This window comes from Gymnoscopelus microlampas (assembly GCF_963454915.1).
Source record: "Gymnoscopelus microlampas genome assembly, contig: SCAFFOLD_38, whole genome shotgun sequence".
Taxonomy (NCBI): domain Eukaryota; kingdom Metazoa; phylum Chordata; class Actinopteri; order Myctophiformes; family Myctophidae; genus Gymnoscopelus; species Gymnoscopelus microlampas.
The window spans coordinates 110,001-136,902 of NW_028155792.1; the positions used below are offsets into that span (position 1 = coordinate 110,001).

The 26,902-nt window shown below is 38.5% G+C and overlaps 1 protein-coding gene across 3 annotated transcripts in view; it reads left to right on the forward strand.

The window, feature by feature from the left end:
• Nucleotides 1-26,224, forward strand: part of LOC311041256 (protein NLRC3-like) — a 132,365-nt gene extending 106,141 nt beyond the window's left edge. For all 3 annotated transcript variants that reach the window (XM_084086159.1, XM_084086158.1, XM_084086157.1), the window contains one exon: nucleotides 25,479-26,224. In XM_084086159.1, coding sequence (XP_083942285.1) covers nucleotides 25,479-26,035 — 557 coding nt within the window. In that variant the 3' untranslated portion in view covers nucleotides 26,036-26,224. The remainder of the gene's footprint in view (nucleotides 1-25,478) is intronic.
• Nucleotides 26,225-26,902: the final 678 nt, after the last annotated feature.

The following is a 26,902-nucleotide window of genomic DNA, read 5'->3' on the forward strand; positions in this document are numbered from 1 at the left end:
TTCACGCAATCAATTCCTAACCTGTTGTTTCGGGTGCGCTGGTTTCAGCACACCCCACCCCCTCTTGTGTGTTGGATAGTGAGGCGCGTCCTAGCGAGACCTGACAGAATGGGTTTCATTGCGCGCATACTGGTTGCACGCATATACTGGTTCTTATCAGTGTGACGTCGTCTGTTAAGGGGTCTATATGGGGCTGAAGTGGTTTAGTAATGATAATTTAAATCTACAAAGTAGGTATTAACGAAAGTTGCACCTGAGATGTATAGTGAAGTAGAAGTAAAAGTAGGCCTAAAATTGGAAATACTCAAGTAACGAAAAAATACCTCAAAATTGTACAGTACTTGAGTAAATGTACTTAGTTACTTTACACCACTGCTTAACAGTCACGATAGCAGAGTCTGAGAGCACCCCACCCCCCACCCAGGTGTCACTCACAATAATGTTTAAATTAATAAATAATGATATTAAAACAAGCAGTCACCGATAATACCCCCATGTAATAACCAGTGTTGGAAGAATAGGCCTACTCTGATATTTTACTTAAGTAAAAGTAGCAATAGACAATGTAAAAGGATTCTGTTACAAGTAAAAGGCCTGTGTTCAAAATGTTACTAGAGTAAAAGTACAATAGTATTGGCATCAAAATATACTAAAAGTAAAAGTACTAAAATGTTTGAAAATAGCCGATGAGCTTTTAGATCAGATATTTTCAAATAGTATGTATAAAATATTGCTGAAGTGGTTAATGTATAGGGTTTATAATTTAATAATTGGTATATGCAATAGATGTAGTGGAGTACAAGAACAAATCCAGAAAATGTGTAATACTCCAGTAAAGTAAAAAATACCTCAAAATTGTACTTGATTACAGTACTTGAGTAAATGCACTTAGTTACTTTACACCACTGCTCTTAATTCAAGTGCCACCACTTAATGATACACATGAACTCTGGAGCCACACTCAGGCGCTGGAGGCATAACCTTATCACTTGTAAACTAGGAAAAAACACTGTAAAAACACATTCTTTTATTACACATTCTTTTATTTGCATTGGATTAAAAAAGGAATATGTATTTGAAATGCCACTTAAATTGGGAGTGGAACAGGGCTCATTCACTGCCCTACTGCGTAATTGTCTGAACTTGATCACCACTGTATTGATCCTGAAAAGAGAACATAAAATACAACCAAAGATAAAGCCATTTCGACTTGCATCATGCCATATTATCTCCTACATTGATCAATTTGCTGCAGGCAAATTATTTTCTGGCTAGCAGTGTAGCAAGAATTACATAAATAATAGAACACTCAAATACCTCTGCTGTTGCTGCATCTGCATCAGTGGCCTGATTCTGCATGTTTGGCTCTTCCCTTTAGGAAAATAAAGAATCAATATTATCAAAAATACATAAAAGATAATTTAAACATTAGCTTATGTTGTTCCAAAACTATATAGGGCGGCAATATATAATATATATATATATATATATATATATAAATCATTATATGCTGTAATTTCATAGTGTGTTAGTGTCCTTATATTTATTTTCCATTTCTACTATATAGTTGAACATAGGTTCTTGACCAGACCGACTTCAAGTGTTTGACTGTACTTGTACTGTTTTTACATTTCTATCTAAAGAAATATTCTTTCAATCAATAAAATGGTGCTTGAAGTATAAATACAATATCAATTGCGGTTCCCGACACAATATGTGATCTTACAGTTTTGCAGGCGTTAGGAGAATCTTTTCTGCCTGATATCTGTTTGTGGACAGCTTGTTCATTAACCACATGATGGTAACCTGAAAAATATGAAATTATGTCATTGTGCATTTCATTCATAAATTAACTACATTTTTAATACATATAAGAAATCTCGATACTGTGATATTGGGCCAGTAATAGCTACAGAATGTAAGTCCCTTTACAGTGGTATTCCTGAAATAATGAATGTGATATTTTATTATTAATAACAATTGGAGAAAAATATAGTTAAATTTTAACAATATAAACTTAAAGCTGATTAATTGCTCGCTCTCCTCATTAGTTTAAGTATTGAACCCGCCTCCAAAGCCGTCTTTATTACTAATATGGAGAAACACAACTTGGACTGTTAATTTTAAAACAAAATGATACAATTTCTTTCTCCAATGCTTAATATGTTGTTTATGTAATGCGACACAATGTTTAACTCACCTCTGGCAACAGCACTTTCTCGACAAACGCAGATTCTTCCCTACGTGTAGTATTCTTCCCCAATAGTTTTTCAACTTTCTCAGAATCTGAAATCTCTTTCAGTTTCTCACAGAACTGCCTTCTCTGAAATATTAACATAAAGATAATCATTTATTTATATGTTGTAATTATGACGTGCTTTTTGATCACATTTTACTTAACTTTCTCTGACATTGTACATATTCTTAATATAAAATGTGTTATGTATAATGAGAGTACATGGCATTTGCAGTTACTTGCATTTGCAATCTATTATGTTAATTTTTATGTTTCATGACTATTCCAACAACAACAAATATTGAAACACCCTCTTTTCATATTTACCTGAATGCGTCCGATGGTATCAAGAGTCGAGTGTGAATTGTACATTTGTGCAACGGTTGGATTTGCGCCTTTGTTTACCAACAGATAGAGTCTGTTTGACATCATCGTCCCATTCAGAATGTTTTTCTCCAATTTCTGTGGGGAAAAAAAAACTCAAACACTGACATATATGGTTTGAACCTAAAATGTAACAAATGTAATCATAATGTTAATGACTTAAAAAAAAATAAAAAATACCTGGATGTCAGCCACATCCACTTCTTTGAGATCGAATTCCGATATTATGGTCCTGAAAGAATTTAGATACTGTACTGTATTAACTTTGCCTATTTTGTTCTATGCTAACCAAATAGCTAATTGCCAGCTGTTAATAAAACTGTAATAATATAGATTTAGGCTTATATATCGAATGAGTATTGACTACTTTTGACTTTTAGAATGTCTTACTGTTTAACAAAGTATATTTTTGTAACACTTTCATAATTACATATGATTTAATTTCTATTTAATGTTTCTGTGTGATTGTCACCTGTTATATACTTACAGGTTTTTTTTACACCCACAATCAATTTTCTTTTTTGTGGTTGTCTTGGTTCCTTCTTCCAAACCTGCACATGCATTGTGTAGCCATCTCTGGCAGTGTTCACATTCTACACAATTGGGCTTCTTCTTCTGTTTGTGAAGCTGAAAAACGCAGGCGTTTATAGCCATGGCCAAGCATTCATCTTTTGGTTCTGGAAAAGCCTGATCGAATTTCCTCTTGATTGTGACTTTTACTGTGGTCTCTCTCTGTGGTATAGCTGCAGGTAATAAACTTCTGGTCTCGGGTCTCGTTCCCGGCCCTTCGACTGTTGCAGACTGTGTGTTTTTAATAACAAGGTTCAATTATTACATTACAATTCTCCGGCAGAAATGTTATATTTTAAGCAGAATTAGTATGTGTCTAACCTGTCCGCTCCTGCCTTCGAAATAGTCACCTCCTTTAAGCATCGCACTTCCATGGTATTTCCTTAGAATCTCCAAATGGCTTGCGTAGAGTCGCTCATCTGGGACCGTTATGCCTTCGACCTCGTGTAAGGCTGCCTGTTTAACACAAAATACAGTCAAGTAACACAATACTTTTTCTTTTATTTTTAAGAGGACCTGTATTATATTGTCGAAATGTGTAATACCTGGCAGACAAAAACACCACAATTACATGAGTCCGTCTGTCGCCATTGTGTCGGGTATGTGATTTGCCATTCATCGAGTCTTCCAAGATCTCTGAAAGCGCTTCTGAAATGAAAATACATTATAATCACAAGGAGTCCCAGTTAACTACAATAGTAATAGTAATACTAATAACAATAATATTAATATTAATAATGTGTGTGTGTGTGTGTGTGTGTGTGTGTGTGTGTGTGTGTGTGTGTGTGTGTGTGTGTGTGTGTGTGTGTGTGTGTGTGAGTGTGTATTCAAAATAATAATACTTGAATAAAAATGTTATACTTCAAAACGAGAATTTGATCTTGCTCCAAAGGATACCCGTTCAATGAGTCATAAACTCGGAATTCTCTCTTTTGAAAGTCCAAAACCTACGAAGCACAAAGAAACAAGTGTAAAACATTTTATTTTGGTGATATGTAACACATTTGTTACATTTTGTCTGTCTCCACCCGTGCACTTTCAATGTAATCACCATTAGGCTATGTGTCCTTAACTGTAGAATTATTAATATTCAATTATTTGTTATAATTTATTTTTGTTTGAAATTACATATTGTAAAAAAAGAATTGGTCATACATGGGAATTTCAATGTTCATCTCCATATTTTTCCTCTCATAATTACCATTAGACATTTAATGTGCTTATAGTTTGCTTACCCAAAGTACAAAGTGGTTTCCCTTCTCTGTAGTATTTGGGATTCCCACAAGAAACGGCAGGAAATATCTGTCTGCAGCCTGGGGGATATATTCTTTAGATAATGTAAAATGTTGGCACATGTTGATTGAAATTCTGATAAAAAAAAAAAATACACCAACCTTAATCTTCTGGGTTGAAGAGACAGAGACCTCACCGTCTCTACCGATGTCCCGATTCCACATAATCCAACTGTAGTCTGGCAGACTCTTGTACTGGTGAAATACATTTAATGAATAATGTTTGATCTTTTCCAAACATTTTAATGGTACATTAAAATTGAAAAATATAGGCCCTAACTACACACTATTGTATTAATACCTGTCTGTGGTTCTCCACAATTTGGGCCACTCTGAAGTTCACAGCCTGAATAAAAGTAGTACATTAAAAACATAGCATAGTACATTTGGAATAATTGATTGCGCATACAGACAATATCAGTGTTATTTGAAAACGGACAATTTTAGGAATTAATTTTAGAATTTTAAACACTCACATCAGATGTCAGCCAGTCTGTAATAGGAGAGGTCACTGGTTCCTCCATCAGCTCCGGTGGACAAATAAGCTGTAGGTCTTTAGCATGTAGATGGAGTTGTCCAAGTTGGTTTAGAACAGGTCCTCGCGGAGTTTTTTTGGAGTTGGGGTCCCATTTAAGATTGGAAGCAACCGTCAAAATCTCCTATCAAAGACATATACATTTATTTGATACCCTGAAACACAATGGTTATGGTCACACTCAGTGGTGTAAAGTAACTAAGTACTTTTACTCAAGTACTGTACTTAAGTAACATTTTACTGGAGTATTTCCTATTTTCAGTACTTTTACTTCTACACCACTACATCTCAAAGGCAAATATTGTACTTTTACTCCACTAAAATGATTTGAAAACATAGTTTTGGATATGCCACTTAGTAGATTTGGATTATTATTACAAAACATACATTAACCACTTCAGCCCTACATAGATTTTGGCCATTTGACAATAGCCGGTCTACAAGCTCAGAACGCTGCAACGCGTTGTGAGCTTGTAGATCTGCTATTTTCAAAATATTTGTATGCATTTTATACATCTGAAAATTTGTGAAATGGGACATTCTGCATGATGAGTACTTTGTACTTTTGGTACTTCAATTACATTTTGATACCAATACTTTTGTACTTTTAGTCAAGTAAAATTTTGAATTCAAGACTTTTACTTGATTCAGAGTATTTCTACATTGCTGTACTGATACTTGTACTTAAGTAAAAAATGTGAGTACTTTTTCCACCACTGGTCAACCTATATGTTGTAAATGTATACTGACCGTGTCCTTTTTTGAAATGGTGTACAGTCTGGCTTCAAATGAACTGACTTGGACTTCAAAGGCCTCGTGGGTTATAGTGACAGGTGGAGAAGACGGAGGACTGTCAGTGTGGCTTGCACACTTCCTCACTGCCAAAAAATGAAATTGCTCAGTTTCATATACTATTTTCTTAAAGACTTTTGAAAAAACAGTTTTTAAAAGTATTTCTTGGTGATATTGTTCTAATTTTAAAAAGTGTTTCTGCTTTTGAATGAAATAGTAATGATTAATTATAATAATAACAATGGCATACCAACCTTCAATCTGTTGCACCAGTGTGCCTAGTGGACCTAGTGACAGTTGATGAAGGCATTGATTTTGCATATCTTCCAAAAATTTGCCATTAATTCTGCGATTGCGCATTTCAATTTGAACTCTGATGGCATGTTTGAAAGATGATTCCTTCATTTCACAGTATGAGTACAGGACAGAGGCCAACTGTCTGTTCAACTGTTCCGCTACCGATGAGTTAATCATTGACCGTAACTCTGGACAGAGATTCAAGCTCCGGAGTACTTCTCCAACCCTCTTTTGATTTCTCTGGTGGAAACGATCGTAACAACAAATTCTTTGGCTGGTTTGTGTGATGGGGTGGATTGCTGTGAATGGATCACTGCCCTTCTGTGGTTCACTTTGGATGTTTTTGGATTGAATATTTGGCAGCCATTCAAGGTTAACTTCAAGTTCTCCAAGTTCAGCATTTTGCTCATTTTCTTTTGTGTATTTACACAATCTGCCATCATTTGGCTGAAAGTAGGTCTGTTTTGTGCGATTGTTCATATGTCTTGCAACTTGGCCAGCCACATCACAGATGAACACCGTTGGGAATCTTTTGAAGCTCAGTAGTCCGTCCACATGGTCCCTGGCCGACTCATTCCAAAAAAGAAAGTTGAGGTAGTAAACAATACCATGAGGGCACGTGAAATGCAGTATTCCACCTGAAAGTGACACAAATATCAATAACAAAGTAAGTAAGCTCTAACTTTGTTGACAATTAATTGAATTTGTAATGAAAAAAATCTATATTCTTTCTCACCTCCAGCTTTTTGCAACTTCAAAAAAAGCTTTGGATACACAGTCTTGAAATTACACAATTCTGTTAATCGGTTAATCATGTCACTTCTGGATCCATCATCCGTCACACCCAGGTAGAGACAGGCATCCCTCAGCTGTTGATTTGTTGTCTGTTTTGGACAGTATGGTTATATTTGTTTAATTTAACTGGTGATACACAACAAACAAACATAGTACAATACAGACACATATAATAAATAAATACCTTCTCATCCTCTATCAGTGTCATAATGGCTTCCTCGTCCAAGTGATCAATTAACACTTTTTGGTCCATGGTTCTTTTTTTCATTCCCTTTTTCGCTTCAGTTTTAGGTAGGTTATCCGCACTTCTTACATTCTGGCCCATCCACGGAGCTAGTGTTGAATGCGAAGTTTTGGATTTATAGGGATTTCTTTTCGATGATGCTGAAAAATAAATAAAGTATATATATATATATATATATATATATATATATATATATATATATATATATATATATATATATATATATATATATATGTATATATGTATATATATATGTATATATATATATATATATATGTATATATATATATATGTATATATGTGTATATGTGTATATATATATATATATATATATATATATATATATATATATATATATATATATATATATATATATATATATATATATATATATATATATATGTTATATATGTTACTCACCAGTGATGAAACCTTCAGCAATTAATTCTTTGTCTAAATTTGACCATGATTTTGATATGTCAACATTAAAGTCCTCATCTGTCAAGTTGTCCAGCTCAGGCCTTTTGAATGTCCCCACTGTGAAATGTCAATTTGTGTCATGAATATATAGTCAAACTAATTGTTAAGTAAGTACATTGCGTTAAAATGATCCCTGGCTAATAAACGTTATTTGCCTTAATACATTATAATTGCCATTTGAAACTCAAATCAAAACTCAAAATACTTCATAAAGCTCTATTTGTTTTTTTTTGCAAAGATAAATAGACATTCTGATTGACCTGAACATAGACTCTTTATGATTATCTAAAACCTCATAACATATAGTGATGTTACTGTTGTGGTCTACATCCGGTGGCAATGTTTTTCTTTCCATTTTAAACATTCATTTTAAACACAATTAATTTTAAACACAATTACATAACTTATGAAATTTCTTGTACTTTGAATTCATATTGTTGCCATAATTGTTCTTGATATTATCGATATAATGCAGTAGGCCTGTAATAGAATGTAGATTTTTTTTTACCCCTAAATGTTATATTTACAGATACATGCTAAAGTGTATCCAAGCTTATGTTAATAGGCCTTTACAATTACAGTGAATTTGCATATACTGTAGTGACGCCTACCTGGAATGTCAAATGCCATTTTCCAATTTGCATCAGCTATTAGAATTGGTGGACAGTCACCACACCGATAGCAGCTGTAATCAAACTGGAAATCCATTAGAGCAATGAAGTGGCGGAATGCCAATCTAATTGTTGAATGGTGGAATTTGTTGCCATTGTACAATTTTAAGGCTTCCAAAGTGCGCCCTGGAGCCGTGTCATTCTGATAAAACAAAAGACAATGGTTTAGTGAAAAAAATGTAAGGGATATATCAATGTCAAACATGATTGTGGTCATTTTAACGTGTAATCGTGCTTTTGTCAGCACCCAAGACAGTTTTTAAGTCAATATTAGGATATTTATATCAAATCTAACATGGTTCATAATATATATATATTCAATTAATATTAAATTAACATATGTTTGAATAGGAAGGGGGCGTGTCTGATTCAATTCATATTATATACAAAATACAAAAACATACAAATACTGAATCAAGGGGGTGCTCACAAAAGGCCACGTTGATGTTAAAATGACCACAAACATGTTATGAAAGTTATATACCTCTTTAATCATTTCTCTTTTCATGCACAATATTAAAATAAGGTATAACTGCAAAGAAAATGTTGTCTTGAAATGTTGAATTAATTAACCATACATTATTAAACACCTTGTAATTAGTCAATAATGACTAAACCCATTGAAAGAAAGTCTGCGTTGATAGCAAAAAGGCAGACTACTGACATGAATTGTTCAATAGACTAGCTTAAAGTGAACTTTTTTTTTGTGGTACTTACAGCCATGAAGGATAGGAGGAAACACATTAATGGCAGTGTTACGAAAACACAGTCATTAAAGTTGTGAAATCCTGAGGTGTACTCCTGGAAACGTACGTGATTTGAACATGTTGGGCATGTCTTCGTATATACAGGGACACCTGTAAATCAATATTGTCAAAATGTCAGGTACAATAATCAACATTTTCAAAATTTGGCGCGTTGCGTTCACAAATGAAGATTTTTTCAAACATGTGTAACCATGCGTGACACTTGCCTTTTTTGATGTAGTGAACACCATACACAGTACACTGTGTGACCTTCACAGCCTCAGACAGTTGTGGACGTGTTGGACCGACACAATATGGACACAGGGTTTCATGTGGTATGAAACTTTCCGGAACCTTTCTTTCATATTCCTTGCATCTTAAATCTAATGGAAGATCTTGCATTGGTGGAATTCTTTTCTTTGAATACAAGTATTCGGTCAATACAAAGATTTGCCTCTCTGTTTGTGCATATGCAGACATATTCTCATTGGTAATGACGAGTTCTGTTTCCAAATCCTCTATGATCTCATGGTCTTCATCAAAATTCTTTAGCAGATTGGGTTTATTTTGAAAAACCCACCACATTGCAAGCATTTTGTGGACACAACGGATTTTTGTTTTGTGACAAGGGCAGTGCCATTTTCCATGTTGAGAATTAAAGCTTACTACCGTACGGCCAAATTTGCACCAGTTATCTTTTGTATCTGTGTACACAGAAAAGAATAACCAATTATTGGAGTAACCCTTTTCTCCATAAAGGATAGGGAAAACAGTACAAGCTATGCTTTTTGTATCAGCTTTCTCAACTAACTCCAGGCATTTTTCAGTCCACTCCTTAGACATTAATCCACTGTCATGCATGTTTTGTAGAGTGACTTCTGTCAGGATTGCGGGTTGGTAAAATGGCATGGGTGTTCTTTGAAGATGCTTGCACATTATGGCCGGATTTAAAGACGATTCTGTAATTTTCATCATTTCCTGGCAAGTGCTATTTTCACAATCACAGCCAGAACGTGATTTTTTCACATGGATTGGAAACAAAGGGCCGCCAGTATTATGTTTTGGTGTCACATATAGACCAGATGTTGGATCTACACATTGCATGGGTGAGTTGGAATCACCGTGACAATTCTGATTGTGTTTTCGGAGGTTCGAATGATTCGAAAATGATTTCTCACAAATTTTGCATTTGCATATGCCAAATGATTTCTCAGCCAATTTCTCCTCATTGTCACTTTCAATGCACCCTGTGGCTGCTTCCGTGTCCGAATCTAAGAAACAACATAGACATTATATGCTTAAAGACAAGTGATTTTCAAGAATTTCTAAATAATATATAGCAGCATAATAACATGTATTCTTTAATGTAAGCGAGTTTATTCATTATTCAAAGTACACACTATGTAATTTAACCCTATATGTTCAAGTTCATAATAATTAAAGTGAGAATAAAAGTATAATTTGTGGCAATTGTACTGTATGAAATGGATATTACTCTGTTATTATATACCTTTCTTATGAGCGTTGTTAATGCCTGAAAATCATAAAAGAGGATTTTAAGTGAAGTTAGTCCTACCTCTGGGACAGTAGAAATGATATAATTACATAAAATCATCTATGAATATAATGTATGCTGTAAACCATTTACTTACCATGTTTGTTTTTCAGGTGTTTAGCAAAACCAAAAAAACGTGAGAAACAACCAAAGTCACATATTTCACAGTGGTAGTGTGAACGACCAAGCTTTTTAGCCTTCTCATAATTGCAGTAACATGCCAAGGCAAATTTTTCTGTAAAACAAATTTCAAATGTTTTAATTAACTAACAAATGCCAAATATTATACAACAAACACACACACACACACACACACACACACACACACACACACACACACACACACACACACACACACACACACACACACACACACACACACCATAAGCAAGGCTTTTGACTCACCTATTCCATTATGCGTGTAATAAACAGCATTTTTCAGATGTTTATGGAATAGATGAATCCGGCTCTGGGGCGGGTGTCCATCCGAGTCTCGACAAAAGATACATTTCTCTTCGTCGTAAAATGCCTCAAGTTCCGATTCGTCCGTAAAAACGCGCCAGGCGGGATCTGCAAGAGAAATTGTAATAGCAGAATATTAAATGACAGTTGCGTCGTAGGGCACAGCTATATTTTATTTAAGAAATTGCTAATTTTATTAGCAATAATCACACTCTGACCAATATTGAATAACATACATTGTATATTTTTGTGGAGTTTGAGTCCCAATTCTCATGAATGGGTGATATATATATATATATATATATATATATATATATATATATATATACACATAAAATGTGTTGTTCAACACTACAAAGGAAATAGGATTAGGACCACATTTAAGTACAATTTACATAGCCCTATTCTTAAAAAGTAAGTAAGGATCACACTTTTAACAACCAAAAAATAAAAAGCTTTACTTACCATTCATTTCGTCCAGAAGAGATGTTAGTATTTTTTCCACCACAGCCTAATAGATTTCAGCCTTGCGGCCTAAGAACAGAAAATAGGAATATTATCACCAAACAGCTGGCGTAGTTCATCAAAAATCTTTGATTTTAACATGTTTTATTGTAATTGCAAAGTACATTATTTTTTTTAATATCAAAGGATTGCTGTTTAGACATGTGTTTCAAAACAAATTTTCCTGAGATAACAAAAAGAAAAATAGCAAACTGTGAGAATAGCAGATCTACAAGGTCTTAACGCATCAGCAAACTGGAAGGACCACAATGGAAATAGGTCAACAGGACTTTTTGGTGTTTACATTTTTGCCTAACTAAATCGATCGAACGAACAAACGAACGAACGAACGAACTAAAAAACGAAAAAACAAACAAACGAACAAACGAACAATCGATCCATCACGTGTGATGTGAGCTTTTAGAAATCTTTGTAAAAATGTAGTGGAGTTAAAAGTACAATATTTGTGTTTGAAATTCTGTGAACTGTATCCAAAAATAACAAATACTCTTGTTAAGTACAGAATCCAACAAAATATTTCACTATCAAATATGTTTTGGGTCATTTTAACATCTACTCAGGCTTTTGTGTAGACCTCAAACTCCATTTTAAACATAATAGATTTATCTAAAACATTTGTCCTTGGTTCTGGTGACTGATATTGTCCTTCTAATATCTGAGGGTGCTGTGCAATTAAGTTGTATTCATTGTATTTCATTTATTTAATTTTTTCATCTCACCCCAAATAATCATAAAAAGTGTTTGAAAAAAGTGTTTGAAAAAACATTACTCATGACCCATGCATTGGAAGGCCAATATCAGTCACCAGATTTTCAATTTCGATAAATCTATTATTTTTAAAATGGAGTTTGAAGTTACACTGGGTTTAGATAGGAAGGGGGCGTCCCCAAACATGTTCGAAAGTGAAATATCCCTTTACTCAATAAATGCAGTGGTAGAAAAAGTAATTTTTTTACTCAAGTAAAAGGATCAATACTGAAATGTAAAAATACTCTGTTACAAGTAAAAGTCCGGAATTTAAAAAATGTACTCAAAGTACCAAAAGTAGAAAGTAGTAAGTACTGATTCTGCAAAATGTCCCATTTCACAAGTTTTCAATTGTATAAAAATGATGTTAAAATGTAAGATCTACAAGCTCACAATGTAATGCATCGCGTTGCATTTTAAGCTTGTAGATCGGCTATTTTGAAATGGCCTAAATGTATGTAGGGCTAAAGTGGGTAATGCATGTTTTGCAATATTAATCCTAATTTACAAAAATTGCGAGAGGAATAAGCAGCCAGGTTTATGAAAACAACCCCCAAAAGAAGCGACTATAATAGGCCACATGAGCACTTCAAACCTATATATGTCGTAGACCCAGGGTGAGGGTGTTATAGGACCAGTGTTATTCCATTTTGGAATGGAGAGTGGAGAGAGTAAAAGGACCGGCAGATGTTTCCTTTTCGCTTGGTATTGTTTGATGGAGAGACGATCATGACTGATACACATGAAAGTAGACCCTTCACAGCTAATAGAGAATTTAAAATATTAAGAATCGGTTCAGAATTGACTGATATAGCTATAGTTAAATGTGAAGTATTTTTAGGTCAAGGTGCATAATAGCAGATACCACATGCCCTTAATGAACATATGGACACTCCCCCATGTATAAAATATGCTGACAAGTCTTATTACTTAAGTGTTTGTGCTCAGGGAAACTTGCATAATAGGGATTGCACATGAGATAGTGGTGTTATCACCTAATCATCACCTAAGAACTGGATTTAAGACATGCAGAATAGGGCCCTGTCCGTGGCGCTGATTCACAGATTTTCAGATATCTCTCCAACAGTCAATATCCATCTCTCTCTCTCTCTCTCTCTCTCTCTCTCTCTCTCTCTCTCTCTCTCTCTCTCTCGCACGCGCACACACGCACGCACACACACGCACACACGCACACACACACACACACACACACACACACACACACACACACACACACACAAACATGTGTGGAAGCAAAGCTTGGTTACAAAGTTAGTAGGGTATCCTTCCTTATAGCCCGGTCCAGAGCGTTAGTGAGTTCTCCCACTAACGCTCTGGACCAGGGCTAACTTCCTTACTACTTGAGACGGTGGTGTGTGTGTGTGAGGGGGGTGGGCTGCGGGTATGAATGCAGCTATAAGCTGGGCTCGGAGAGAAGCAGTGTGTAGCCTACTCCTCCATTTCATGGTGTGTTAACAAGAGACACGCGCAGCTGATATATATCCAACAAGTGTGTTACCGATTGGATTGTGCTGTTTGTGTGTGACTTACAGGGTAGCATGGGTCCCAAAAATGGGATCCGAACCGAAACGGACCTGTGGATAATTGGACCCGTCCGAACGGAACCGAGAAAACAATCTAAATTACTGGACCCGGTCCGAAACGGACCCGGGACAGTCCACACAAACGACGTTCCAATTTAGATCTTCCCGGTAGCTTTTGGGTTTTTTTTCTTTCGGTTTCGCCTGCTAAAAAAACGCCTGAAAACTCGCACCGAAACACATTCGCCCCCATTTTCTTGTATTTGTTTTACTGAGGATAAGGTTAGAAATAAGTTTAGGGTTAGGCATAGTTTTACTGAGGTTAAGTTTAGGAATAAGGTTAGGTTTTGGCACCGTTTTACTGAGGTTACGTTTAGGAATAAGGTTAGGTGTAGGCATAGTTTACTGAGGTTACGTTTAAGAATACCAGGTGAATACCGCCGGATTTGCCCGGGGCGACTGTGTTTTGGGGCGACTGTTTTTGTATTATTTAACAGCAGTGCAGTTTGCATGAGATTGGCTGCGTATATCAATCGGCTGTTAACATTAAACTATAAGAGAACTAGCGATATGGATTTGGGAGCGTATAATCAAAAGGAAAAGGTTATTAAAACAACAAAGCATACTTACTGCCAGATGGTTCTTGTGTGAGTCTTTCTGTTCCGCTCTCCAAAATCTGCAGCTGTATGGTCATCAGGTCATCACCATACCCATAACCATTAAGGCCCTTAAAGAGCCACTCAATCAACAGCTTCAAATCGCCCAAAACGTAACAAGCTACCCAATCAAAAGAAGCTAATAATTGAGCTTGTTATTTGGAACGTACCAAATGGGAAAATGTGACACACCTAAAAATGAGAACCTATCCACAAGTTTCCTAAGCTGTGTGGGCATCAATTCCTGTCGATTTCATTGGATATCATTGGATATCATTGGATTTCATTGGATTGCAATGAATCAAATCGACAGGAAGTGATGCCCACACAGCCGAGAAAACTTGTGGATAGCCTTTCCTTGAGCACTGGGATGTACCAAGATATTTGGAATGACACACTTAATAGGTATCCATTTCCTTGAGGCCTGGCAACAGAAGTTTACTTGTTTACTTAATGTGAAAAGTTACAAAGAAATGTCCAAATTATTGTGTGTGAGAGAGAGATGGAGAGCACCATGGACATGGAATAATAATATATATATATATATATATATATATATATATATATATATATGTGTGTATGTGTGTAATAATAATAATAATAATAATATAATAATAATATTATTATTATATAATATATATATATTAGAATATATATATACATATTAGAATATATATATATATATATATATATACATATATACATGCACACGCGCGCGCGCGCGCACACACACACACACACACACACACACACACACACACACACACACACACACACACACACACACACACACACACACACACACACACACACACACACAGTCAGCTAGCACAGTTGACATCAATAGATGTCTAAATACGTAACAGGCAGCGCAGTCATCGCGGTCTTTCTTTATAGAAATGTTCAAACTTACCTGAAGTTTATATAAAAAGCATTACTCCCCGCTTGTTTTAATTGATATTAGATATGGTTGTATGAACTGGATAAAGTTATTGCAGCTCAGCACCGAGACTGGACAGTGTAGCTCTGGTCCATAACCTAAGGAGAACTCCCTCTAAGGCCAGAGCAGTAGTTTGACCCACTTTTGCGCAGCGCACTGGTGTGCAATTAATTATTTTTGAGCAAGTTATTTTCTGCATGGGTGTTACTTCTACTGCATAATGCATTCCAATGATCCCAACGATATAAGACCTTTATTTATTTATTTTGAATCATGACAATCATAGGCTGTAACAATTTTATTTTTGTATGGAATTATCCCCTCAACACTTCTGTTTATAAAAAAACCTATCAGACCCATGTCTACCTGTCCTTTTTTTATTGAGAGAGAGAGAGAGAGAGAGAGAGAGAGAGAGAGAGAGAGAGAGAGAGAGAGAGAGAGAGAGAGAGATTACACTGGTAGCTGTCCAGTGCTGAAATCGCAAGCTTGTAGATCGGCTATTTTACAATAATAATAATAATAATAAGGCGCGGTCCGTGCTAAGGTCACAACCTCAAGGGAGGTTGCGACCTAGGTCGCTAAAGTCCCGACGCAACTCGCTAGTCGTGACCCAGCATAGCTATCACGACTCACGACGTCCAAGTCTCGACCTTAGCCATAGGTCGCTAAAGTCGCGACCTCAGCGACGTCAGGTCCCGACGCACGTCGCCAGCCAGTTAGGTCGCCAGCTAGACCAGTGTGCCAGGCTCCCGCCCGACTATCTATCTATCTATCTATCTATCTATCTATCTATCTATCTATCTATCTATCTATCTATCTATCTATCTATCTATCTATCTATCTATCTATCTGTCTGTCTGTCTGTCTGTCTGTCTGTCTGTCTGTCTGTCTGTCTGTCTGTCTAGAAGTAAAAGTATAGAAACATGGAAATACTCCAGTAATAATAATAAAGTCTATTATTGCAATAGGTCGATAACAACAACAACAATAATAATAATAATAATAATAATTAAAAAAAAACAATTTCTCCACCATAATAAAGAATGTGATGATATTATATACATAATAATTTAATTCCAACATGAACTCTAACGCAGATAGATAGATAGATAGATAAATAGATAGATAGTTAAAGGGGTTTTAATATCATTTCCATGGGCAAAAATGTCGTCTTAATGTATTTTTTTTTTCTTAAATTATTTATTCACCTTGGAGGGGGGACGCACAGCAATAACATGGGGGTTAACTGCGTCTGTGTTTGTATTACAGCCGCGGACTTTTGACAGACATAACAATAATAATAATAATAATAATAATCCTACACTTTGCAGAGTAAAAATGTTTTATATTATAACCATACATTAACCACTTCAGCCATATTTTATACAAAGGCTAGCGGACAGTAGGCTGTTGTGTACTGTATAAGTACGTCACAGCATGGATTTACGTGCGTAATTACGCGCAAGAAACCCTGGCTTGATATCCTTTGATAGACAGATTATTATGAGTGACGACGCAAGGGGTGTGTGGAGGTGGGGGGATTAATGAAGGAATAAGTATTTGAAATGCAACCTAAATTGGGAGTAGAACATGACTCGTCATGGCCGTAGGCCTACTGCGTACTTGTCCGCTTGATTTTCGCTTGCTATGTTTGATAGACAGAAAATAAATTCATGATTCATACACCAAATGAAAATAGAAACGTGATAGATCATAGAAAACTTTTAATTACAAGAATCCATTGATTACTGACAGAGTTCTCCCTTAGTAAAATGTCAACTCCGCTCCATGCCCTGTTTGAAAATAGACGATCTACAAGCTCACAATAGCCTATTATTTATTTGAAAATTATTATGAGTGGGGGGGGGGGGGGGGGGGGGGGGGCACATGGGGGGTGGGGACGGGGGGGAGGGGGGGGGGGGGCTTGCCATTAGAGACGCTGGTCAGGCACAGCATGCTCGACCTTCCCAACTTGGTCATGGCGTGCCCGACGTGGTCGTTAAATACCCGACCTGGTCGTTAAATACCCGACCTAGTCGTTAAGTACCCGACCTGGTCGTTAAATACCCGACCTGGTCGTTAAATACCCGACCTGGTCGTTAAATACCCGACCTAGTCGTTAAGTACCCGACCTGGTCATGACGCACGACGCAGCGTCGCGGGGCACTCCAGCCGCGACTAAGGAAACGACTAGCGGCTAAGGAAACGACTAGCAACTAAGGAGCCGACTATCACGACCTAGGCGACTTCAGACACAACCTGAGTCGAGTCGGTGGCGGATTTCGCCCTTCCTGTAAATATGCCGTTTTTAGTGAAAGCTAATTTCCATCCGTAGCCCCCAAAACATAACAATAGAAATACATAGATAACAAAGCGCTCAATTACCATCAGACGGAGGCCTGTTACAAACATTTAAGAAAGCCTAAGTACAATTTAGAATTTAGGCATTTAGCAGACACTCTTAATCCAGAGCGATTTACAGTAAGCAAGGACAACACAAGGTGATCAAATCCATAGAAATAATAATCTACTAATAAACTAATACATAAGTAAACCAAGAACCTATCATCAGTCTAACCGTATAATATGTCTATATAACATAATATCTAAGTTACATTTAGCCTTTGCATAAGCCGGCAAGTGCTATGGCGAAAGATTGGGAGTGAGTCTGCAGTTCTAATTGCAAAGGGGAGTTCATTCCATAGTTTGGACGTGTGGAGCGTTGTCCCGGATGTTTTAGCGAAGGTTCTGACAGCTTCCCTGTGTTAGCTGATCTAAGAGAGCTGGGGGGGGGGGGGGGGGGGGGGTTGTAGGGTTGGATCAGGCGTTGTAGGGTTGAAGATATGGGGGTGCCATACCTTTGGTTGCTTTGTAGGCCAACATCAGTGTTTTGTACTCTGACGTGAATTATTTTGGCTGGTTGAAGACAAGGTGTGCTGCAGCATTCTGGATCCTTTGGAGAGGCTTAAGTGCACATGCCGGGAGGCCGGTAAGGAGAGAGTTACAACAGTCACATTTTGATGATTTGATGATTGATGTCTGGATAAGGAGCTGGGCTGACTCCTGGGTGAGGAAGGGTCTGATCCTTCAAATCTTATAGAGTGTAAACCTACAGGATCGAGTGAACGCTGTGATGTGTGTGAATGAGAGCTGACTGTCCAGGACAACACCAAGGTTCATGGCTGTTGGAACTAAAGTCCCCAGGGCGTTGTCTATGGAAATAGTTAGATCCTGCGTGGGGCAGGACTATGAAGCAGAGAGGGCAGCAGGGGTAACAGTGTTATCTGGGGTAATGCCGGTTTCTGTCAGAGCAAGGAATTGCAGAGACTTGAGGGAGGCCTGAGCTGAAATGAATTCAGGTTTCTTCTTCTTGGTTGCCGTGTGGCAGTTCCAGAGACCTCCCTCCACAATGTGGTGACTGGGTGAACAAGTTGGATAGATGAGGTTGGAAGGATTTCTGTGGAAAGCACATTGTACAAGGATATAATAAGAAGAAGATTGATACAAATCCTGGGAGGCGGCCTCCTTCTCTGGATGTCTCTGGATGTGTCTGGGTGTGTCTGGGTGTGTCTGGATGTGTCTGGATTGGGCACCAGGCTATAGTGGTTGCTTAGTCAGCCTGTGTGATCTGCTCATTAAGGGGTTGAGTAACAAAATGAACTCTATTTTGTCACAATTTAATTGTGTAATAGTTTTCCAATTGTGAAAATATTTGCCAATGCAACTATACACTGAAAGGGTCTGTGTTGAGAGCTGTCAAAAGAAGGATTTGCCTATTGGCCACGATTCCGAAAATCCCTCCCACCGCCTCGGAAAGGGCGGAGCCAAAACAGCGCGTCACACAATTATACTATTTTACACTCTTTATACAAAAGTAATAACTTTTTTAATTAACATGACAGCTATACACTTGCAATTTTGGGGGGGGGGGGGGGGGGGGTCCGTTTTTATTTTTCTACCTTTCGATTGTTTTGTTCTGTCCGGCTGGACCCAATCTGGGAACCCATCGTCAAATAAAAAGGAAAAACAGCGCCCTCTGCTGTTTTTCACTTATTCATTTGACTCTGGGGGGAGCTGTATGGAGGACCCGTGATCAAGGAAACCAGGGGTTTGGTCTGCCTTCAGCCCTCCACTTCCGGTGGTGCGCCTATGTTTTCATTCCCACTAACAATATTTCTCCACGGAACACTAACACCACGTCTCCCAAAGAACATGGATGGTTTTGGTTATAAGCCCACTTGTTACTATGATGGAAGAACAAGTTAAAATGTATCTAACTTTCCGTGGTTTTGTCGGCTCCGAGGACGCTATTGTTAAATGAGTTTCAGTTTGTTTCCAGTGGGGAACGAGCAGCACACATGTAAATCCCGCCCACTACATTTGATTGGGTAAACCTCGGCCTGCTTCCTGATCTGATGGCACGCCCACTTGTAGCCAATAATGTGCATGGGTTCTCAACACGGCTACCGACAGATTCAAGCACAGCGATGGATCTGTTCTTGAGAGATTAGGCTGAACCAAACAATGAAACTACATTACATTAATAGATAGTCTAGTATTTTTTTTAATGGAATTAAGAGATAGCGATTATTTATATTATTATTGAAGACTGTGAAACCTGGGCAACTACTTACTACTTCAGCAGCTTGTTGTCCATGTGCGAGAAGACGGTGTGGAGAGCCATGGCAATAGCGTCGTCGGTGGATCTGTTTTTGCGGTATGCATACTGCCACGGGTCCAGTGAGGCAGGTAGCGTGGAGCTGATGTATTCCCTCACCAGTTTCTCGAAGCACTTGCTGACGATCGGGGTGAGAGCGACAGGTCTCCAGTCATTCAGGCATGTCACTCTGGCCTTTTTGGGAATGGGCACAATGGTTGACATTTTGAACCCTGCAGGGACCACAGCCTGGAAGAGGGAGAGGTTAAAGATGTCAGCGAAGACACCCTCCAGCTGGTCTGCACATGCCTTAAGGACCCGGCCTGGGATTCCATCAGGTCCGGCTGCCTTGTGGATGTTGACCCGTGCGAAGGCTGTGCGCACATCTCTCTCCGAGATGGTTAGAGGGTTCTCCTCTGCTGGTGTTGCTGATGCCCCCGCTTGGCTGCCACGGTTGGAGCTGATCTCAAACCGGCCATAGAAAGTGTTCAGTTCGTTGGGGAGGGAGGCAGGCGGGTTCACCTCGCTTCTGGTTCTTGTTTTGCAGTCTGTCAAGGTGTGTACCGCCTGCCACGTGCTCCTGATGTTGCCATTGCTGAGTTGGTCTTGCATCTTTTCAGTGTAGGCCTTTTTCGCTTTCCTGATGGCGCTGTTTAGGGCCGCGCGTGTCGTGTTACGCGTTTCCACGTCGCCAGATTTGAAACCAGCATCCCGTGCATGCATGTGTACACGTACTTCGCTGTCCATCCATGATTTCTGATTGGGATAGATCTGAACTGTCTTTTTTGGGACTATGTCGTCTATGCACTTACTGATAAAGCCAGTGACTGAGTCTGAGAGTTCGTTGATGTTATTCCCAGCGGCGTTCTTAAACATCCCCCAGTCAGTCTGGTAGAAACAGTATTGTAGCATAGCATCTGTGTCCTCGGACCAGATTCGGATTTACTTCTCAACGACCGGCTCCCTTTTTAGCCTCTGTTTGTAGGCAGGTAGCAGCTGGATGGCGTGGTGGTCAGAGCTTCCTAGCGGTGGGCGGCGGAGGGCTTTGTATCCATCCTTGAAGGGGGTGCATTTCTCCTTTCCGACACGTCGCCTTTCCGACGTTGACGAACCCTATACCTAACCCTAACCCTAACCCTAACCGCACGCGGAAGCCACTAGTCGGAGTGGTGAGATGTCGGAATGGAGAGTGAACACCCCTTGAAGGGCGTGTAGCAGTGGTCAAGAATATTGTCACCACGGGTACTGCAGGTGACGTGCTGGTGGAATTTGGGAAATACCTTTTTTAGGTCTGTCCGGTTGAAGTCGCCTAGGCAGATGGCTGCGCAGTCCGGGTGACGATTTTCTTGTGCACTGATAGCCTGGTGTAATTCCCTCATGGCTGTGTCCTTGTTAGCTCCAGGATGAATGTAAACAACGGCTACAATCACAATGCTGAAGTCACGTGGTAGGTAGAAAGGACGACAGGCTATGATTAAAAGTTCTAGGTCTGGTGAACAGTGGCTATCTAGGATTTTAACATCTTTGCACCAGTTGTTGTTGATAAGGGCACAAACTCCCCCTCCACGTTGCTTACCGCTCAGTACAGGGTCTCTGTCTTTCCTATACGCGGTGAAGCCAGGAGGAGTGATGGAAGAATCAGATGCTAGCTCCGTTAGCCATGTCTCCGTTAGCGTGACAATGCACGTATTCCTCGTCTCGGTGTTATACTTAACGCGCGCCAGTAAGTCGTCCATCGTGGTCACTGTTCTAGATTCACACAGAGATCTAACGTTCGCTAGCAGGATTGAAGGCAGTGCAGGTTTATATCCACGTTTTGTTGTTTTAACGAGGACGCCCGCTCTCCTTCCGCGACGGCCGGGTCGCCGTCGCCGTTTGCGTCGCTTCTGCGTTGTTGTTCCAGCTGTTCCAGGGACAAAGGGATCCCCTCCCCCCCACCCAGCCGGGTGGAGGATTTTCGGTAAAAAAAGTCAGAAATTCTATGTGCAATCGCTTTTCTGATGTCCATAAGTGCTTGTCTATCATAACGCCTTAGACACCCGACGGTGTAGGAGAAAAAGAAAAGGCTAAAAAATACTGAAAAGAGGGAAAAACGTTGCGATGTTACGGAGCTCGTACCAGCGCGTGCCTTCTCCATGGCGCGCCGGATGTTTTGTGTCAGGGACCCCCCCATCTGAACATGTTTTGTGTCAGGGACCCCCCATCTGAACATGTTTTGTATCAGGGACCCCCAGAAATCCAAATGATTCAAACTCTTTCAAACAATTTCAAGTTTCTTCAAAAATGTTCATAAATATCAGATGTAAAAGCTCGCAGCGCGGCACGATGTGATGCACTGTGAGCTTGTACTGTAGATCTGATATTTATGAGAACCACTGTTCCAAAACACTAAAATCTATAAGGACACTTTCCTGGTTTTAATGGGTTAACACTGATTTTACTGTGTGTGTGTGTGTGTGTGTGTGTGTGTGTGTGTGTGTGTGTGTGTGTGTGTGTGTGTGTGTGTGTGTGTGTGTGTGTGTGTGTGTGTGTGTGTGTGTGTGTGTGTGTGTGTCAGATATAAACCTCACATAGAGCGCTTATAGATCAGCTATTTTCAATAGTTTTGATTAATATGGAGACACAAGAGTGACAGCAACAGTATACTTTGTCTCAGTATGAAAAGCACAAATAACAGATCTACAAGCTCACAACACATCACAATTGTGAGCTTGTAGATCTGCTATCTAATATAATTAGATCTATCTAATTGAAGCATTATCTTACACTTACTACAAGCTCATAGCGCGGCACCGAGTGCCGCGCTATGAGCTTGTAGATCTGCTATTTTTTGAAGAAACTTTGAATATATATATATATCTTTAAGGTGAACATTATAGACATTATAGAACATTAAATGCTCATAGCGCGGCACCGAGTGCCGCGCTATGAGCATTTGTAACTCAAGTCTTTGCTTCTGGGGGATTCTACAAATGTCTTCTAAATCATGTTTCTAAATGTATGTTGTTATAATATCAGTGGTTCTCAAACTGTTTCCATGTCAAGGACCCCCACAATTATGTGTGTGTGTGCGTGTGCGTGTGCGTGTGCATGTGTGTGCGTGTGTGTGTGTGTGTGTGTGTGTGTGTGTGTGTGTGTGTGTGTGTGTGTGTGTGTCAGATGTAAACCTCATATAGAGCGCTTATAGATCAGCTATTTTCAATAGTTTTGATTAATATAGAGATACAAGGTTTCTGCCTGAGTGACAGCAACGATATACTTTGTCTCAGTATGAAACGTGCAAATAACAGATCTACAAGCTCACAACACATCACAATGTGACACATTGTGAGCTTGTAGATCTGCTATCTAATTTAATTAGATCTGATTTAAACATTATCTTATACTTTCTCATAGCGCGGCACCGAGGGCCGTGCTATGAGCTTGTAGATCTGCTATTTTTTGAAGAAATCATGACATTTTCATAAATCTTTGAATATATATGTATATTTTTTAAGGTGAACATTTTTAACTCAAATCTTTGCTTCTGGGCGATTAATAATAAAAAAAATCCATTGATTGAAGGAAATAAATAATATCTCCATTGATTAGAAATTGATCATTCTAAACATGCTCCTCATTGACTTACATTTTATTTATTTTTTTTAAATCTTTCATACAATTTAAAGTTTTTTCAAAAATAGCAGATGTACAAGCTCGCAGCGGGGCCAAAGTGATGCACTGTGAGCTTGTAGATCTGCTATTTATGAGAACCACTGTTCCAAAACACTAAAATCTAAACAAACAAAACACTTTCCTGGTTTTAATGGGTTAACACAGAGGATTGTTTTTGTCTCAGTATGAAAAGTGCAAATAACAGATCTACAAGCTCACAACACATCACAATGTGACATATTGTGAGCTTGTAGATCTGCTATCTAATTCAATTAGATATATCTAATTGAAGCATTATCTTATACTTTGACTATTCAAAAATAGCAGATCTACAAGCTGCTATATTTATAAAATGAGCATTTTTAACTAAAATCTTTGCTTCTGGGGGATTCTACAAATATCTTCTAAATCATGTTTCTAAACGTATGTTGTTATCAGTGGTTCTCAAACTGTTTCCATGTCAAGGACCCCCACAATTATATGGATTTGACCGCGGACCCTCACCTCAAAATATGTTGTTCCAGGGACCCCCACAAGCAAAGATTTGAGTTAAAAATGTTTGCTTTAAATATATATATATATATATATATATATATATATATATATATATATATATATATATATATATATATATATATATATATTCAAAGATTTGCTTAATTTTTCATGATTTTTCTAAAAGAGCAGATCGGTGCCGCGCTATGAGCTTGTAGATCTGCTATTTTTGAATAGCCTAATTATAAAAGTTGAAAAATGATTGTGATGCTATATTAACACATTTAGCTGGGGACCCATTAACCCATTAAGACCGAGAACGCATCGCTAATCAAAAATATCAGATCTACAAGCTCATAGCGCGGCACTATGAGCTTGTAGATCTGCTATTTTTGAAAAATCATGAAAACGTGTGCAAATCTTTGAATATTATAGTTTTATAAAGCGAACATTTGTAAAATATTTTGTTCCAGTTCAAGCTCGTAGCGCGGCACCGAGCTTGTAGATCTGCTATTTTTGAACAGCCAAAAAAAAAGTTTGAAAGTGGTGTAAAGTAACTAAGTACATGTATTCAAGTACTGTACTTAAGTACAATTTTGAGTATTTCCAATTTTCAGTACTTTTACTTCTACTCCACTACATCTCAGAGGCAGATATTGCACTTTTAACCCACTATTTTTTTCATTTTAAAACTTTAGTTACTTTGTAGATTTTGATTATTATTACAAACCACTTCAGCCCTATATAGATTTCGGCCATTTAAAAATAGCAGATCTACAAGCTCACAATGAGACGCATTGTGAGCTTGTAGATCTGCTATTTTCAAAAGATTTTTATATGTTTTATACATTTAAAAACTGGGTAATGGGACATTCTGCATAATGAGTACTTTCTACTTCTGGTACGTTAAGTACATTTAGAGCACCTTTGTACTTTTACTCAAATATTGTTTTAATTCCGGACTTTTACTTGTAATAGAGTATTTCTACATTGCAGTATTGATACTTTTACAGTAAAATATTTGAGTACTTTTTCCACCACTGATCATTGAACAGATAAATCAAAGTTAAAATGACACAGATGTGTTCCTGGTCTTAATGGGTTAAGTTTCTAAATGTTCAGCATTAATAACATGGCCAACACAGTGACTCAGGTGTAAAGTGTTTCATTAGTTGTGATATTTTGTCTTTTGTTTTTCTCACAGATTCCTGTCAGCTTTCACTGGATGAAAACACAGTGAACAACGACCTCATCCTGTCAGAGGAGAACAGGAAGGTGACTTTTACAGGACGAGACCATCATCATCCTGAACATCCACACAGATTTACCTCTAGGTCTCAGGTGTTGAGTAAAGAGAGTCTGCCTGAACGTAGTTACTTTGAAGTAAAATGGAGTGGAAGACGTGTTGGTGTAGCAGTCAGTTATATAGACATCACCAGAAAGGAGGAGGAGCTATCACGCTTTGGTCACAATGACAAGTCCTGGATGTTATATTGGTCTGGTGGTGGTTCAGGCTACAGGTTCAGACACAACAGCATTGAGACTAAACTGTCAGGACCTGATGCCTCCACAGGGGGGGGTCAGAGGAGTGGGGGGGTAATGGGCGTGTACACAGATCACAGAGCAGGTACTGTGTCTTTCTACTGTATTAATGACAACAAACAGACCCTCCTCTATACAGTAAACACCACCTTCACACAACCTCTATATGCAGGGATAGGGGTTTATGATGGTACAGCAGAGGTGTGTGAGATCTGGTAAACGTGTTGAAACACTTACACCCTACAGTAGTATGTATATAGAATATATAGTAGAGCTTACAGATACAGTATATACATACTACTGTACATAGCTGACTGTGGTCCCCCAGGGGTCTGTACTTGACCCCCCCCCCCCCCCCCCCTCCAGTGCAATGCTTGTAGATCTGATATTTTCAAACGGGGGGGGGGGGGGGGGGGGGGGGGGGCTGCTATTTTCAGACAGGGGGGATGCATTGTGAGCTTGTAGATCTGCTATTTTCAGACAGGGGGGATGCGTTGTGAGCTTGTAGATCTGCTATTTTTAGACAGAGGGGATGTGTTGTGAGCTTGTAGATCTGCTATTTTCAGACAGGGGGGATGTGTTGTGAGCTTGTAGATCTGCTATTTTCAGACAGGGGGTATGCGTTGTGAGCTTGTAGATCTGCTTTTTTCAGACAGAGGGGATGTGTTGTGAGCTTGTAGATCTGCTATTTTCAGACAGGGGGGATGCATTGTGAGCTTGTAGATCTGCTATTTTCAGACAGGGGGGATGCGTTGTGAGCTTGTAGATCTGCTATTTTTAGACAGAGGGGATGTGTTGTGAGCTTGTAGATCTGCTATTTTCAGACAGGGGGGATGTGTTGTGAGCTTGTAGATCTGCTATTTTCAGACAGGGTGGATGCGTTGTGAGCTTGTAGATCTGCTATTTTCAGACAGGGGGGATGTGTTGTGAGCTTGTAGATCTGCTATTTTCAGACAGGGGGTATGCGTTGTGAGCTTGTAGATCTGCTATTTTCAGACAGGGGGATGCGTTGTGAGCTTGTAGATCTGCTATTTTCAGACAGGGGGGATGCATTGTGAGCTTGTAGATCCATTCCACATTAAGTTA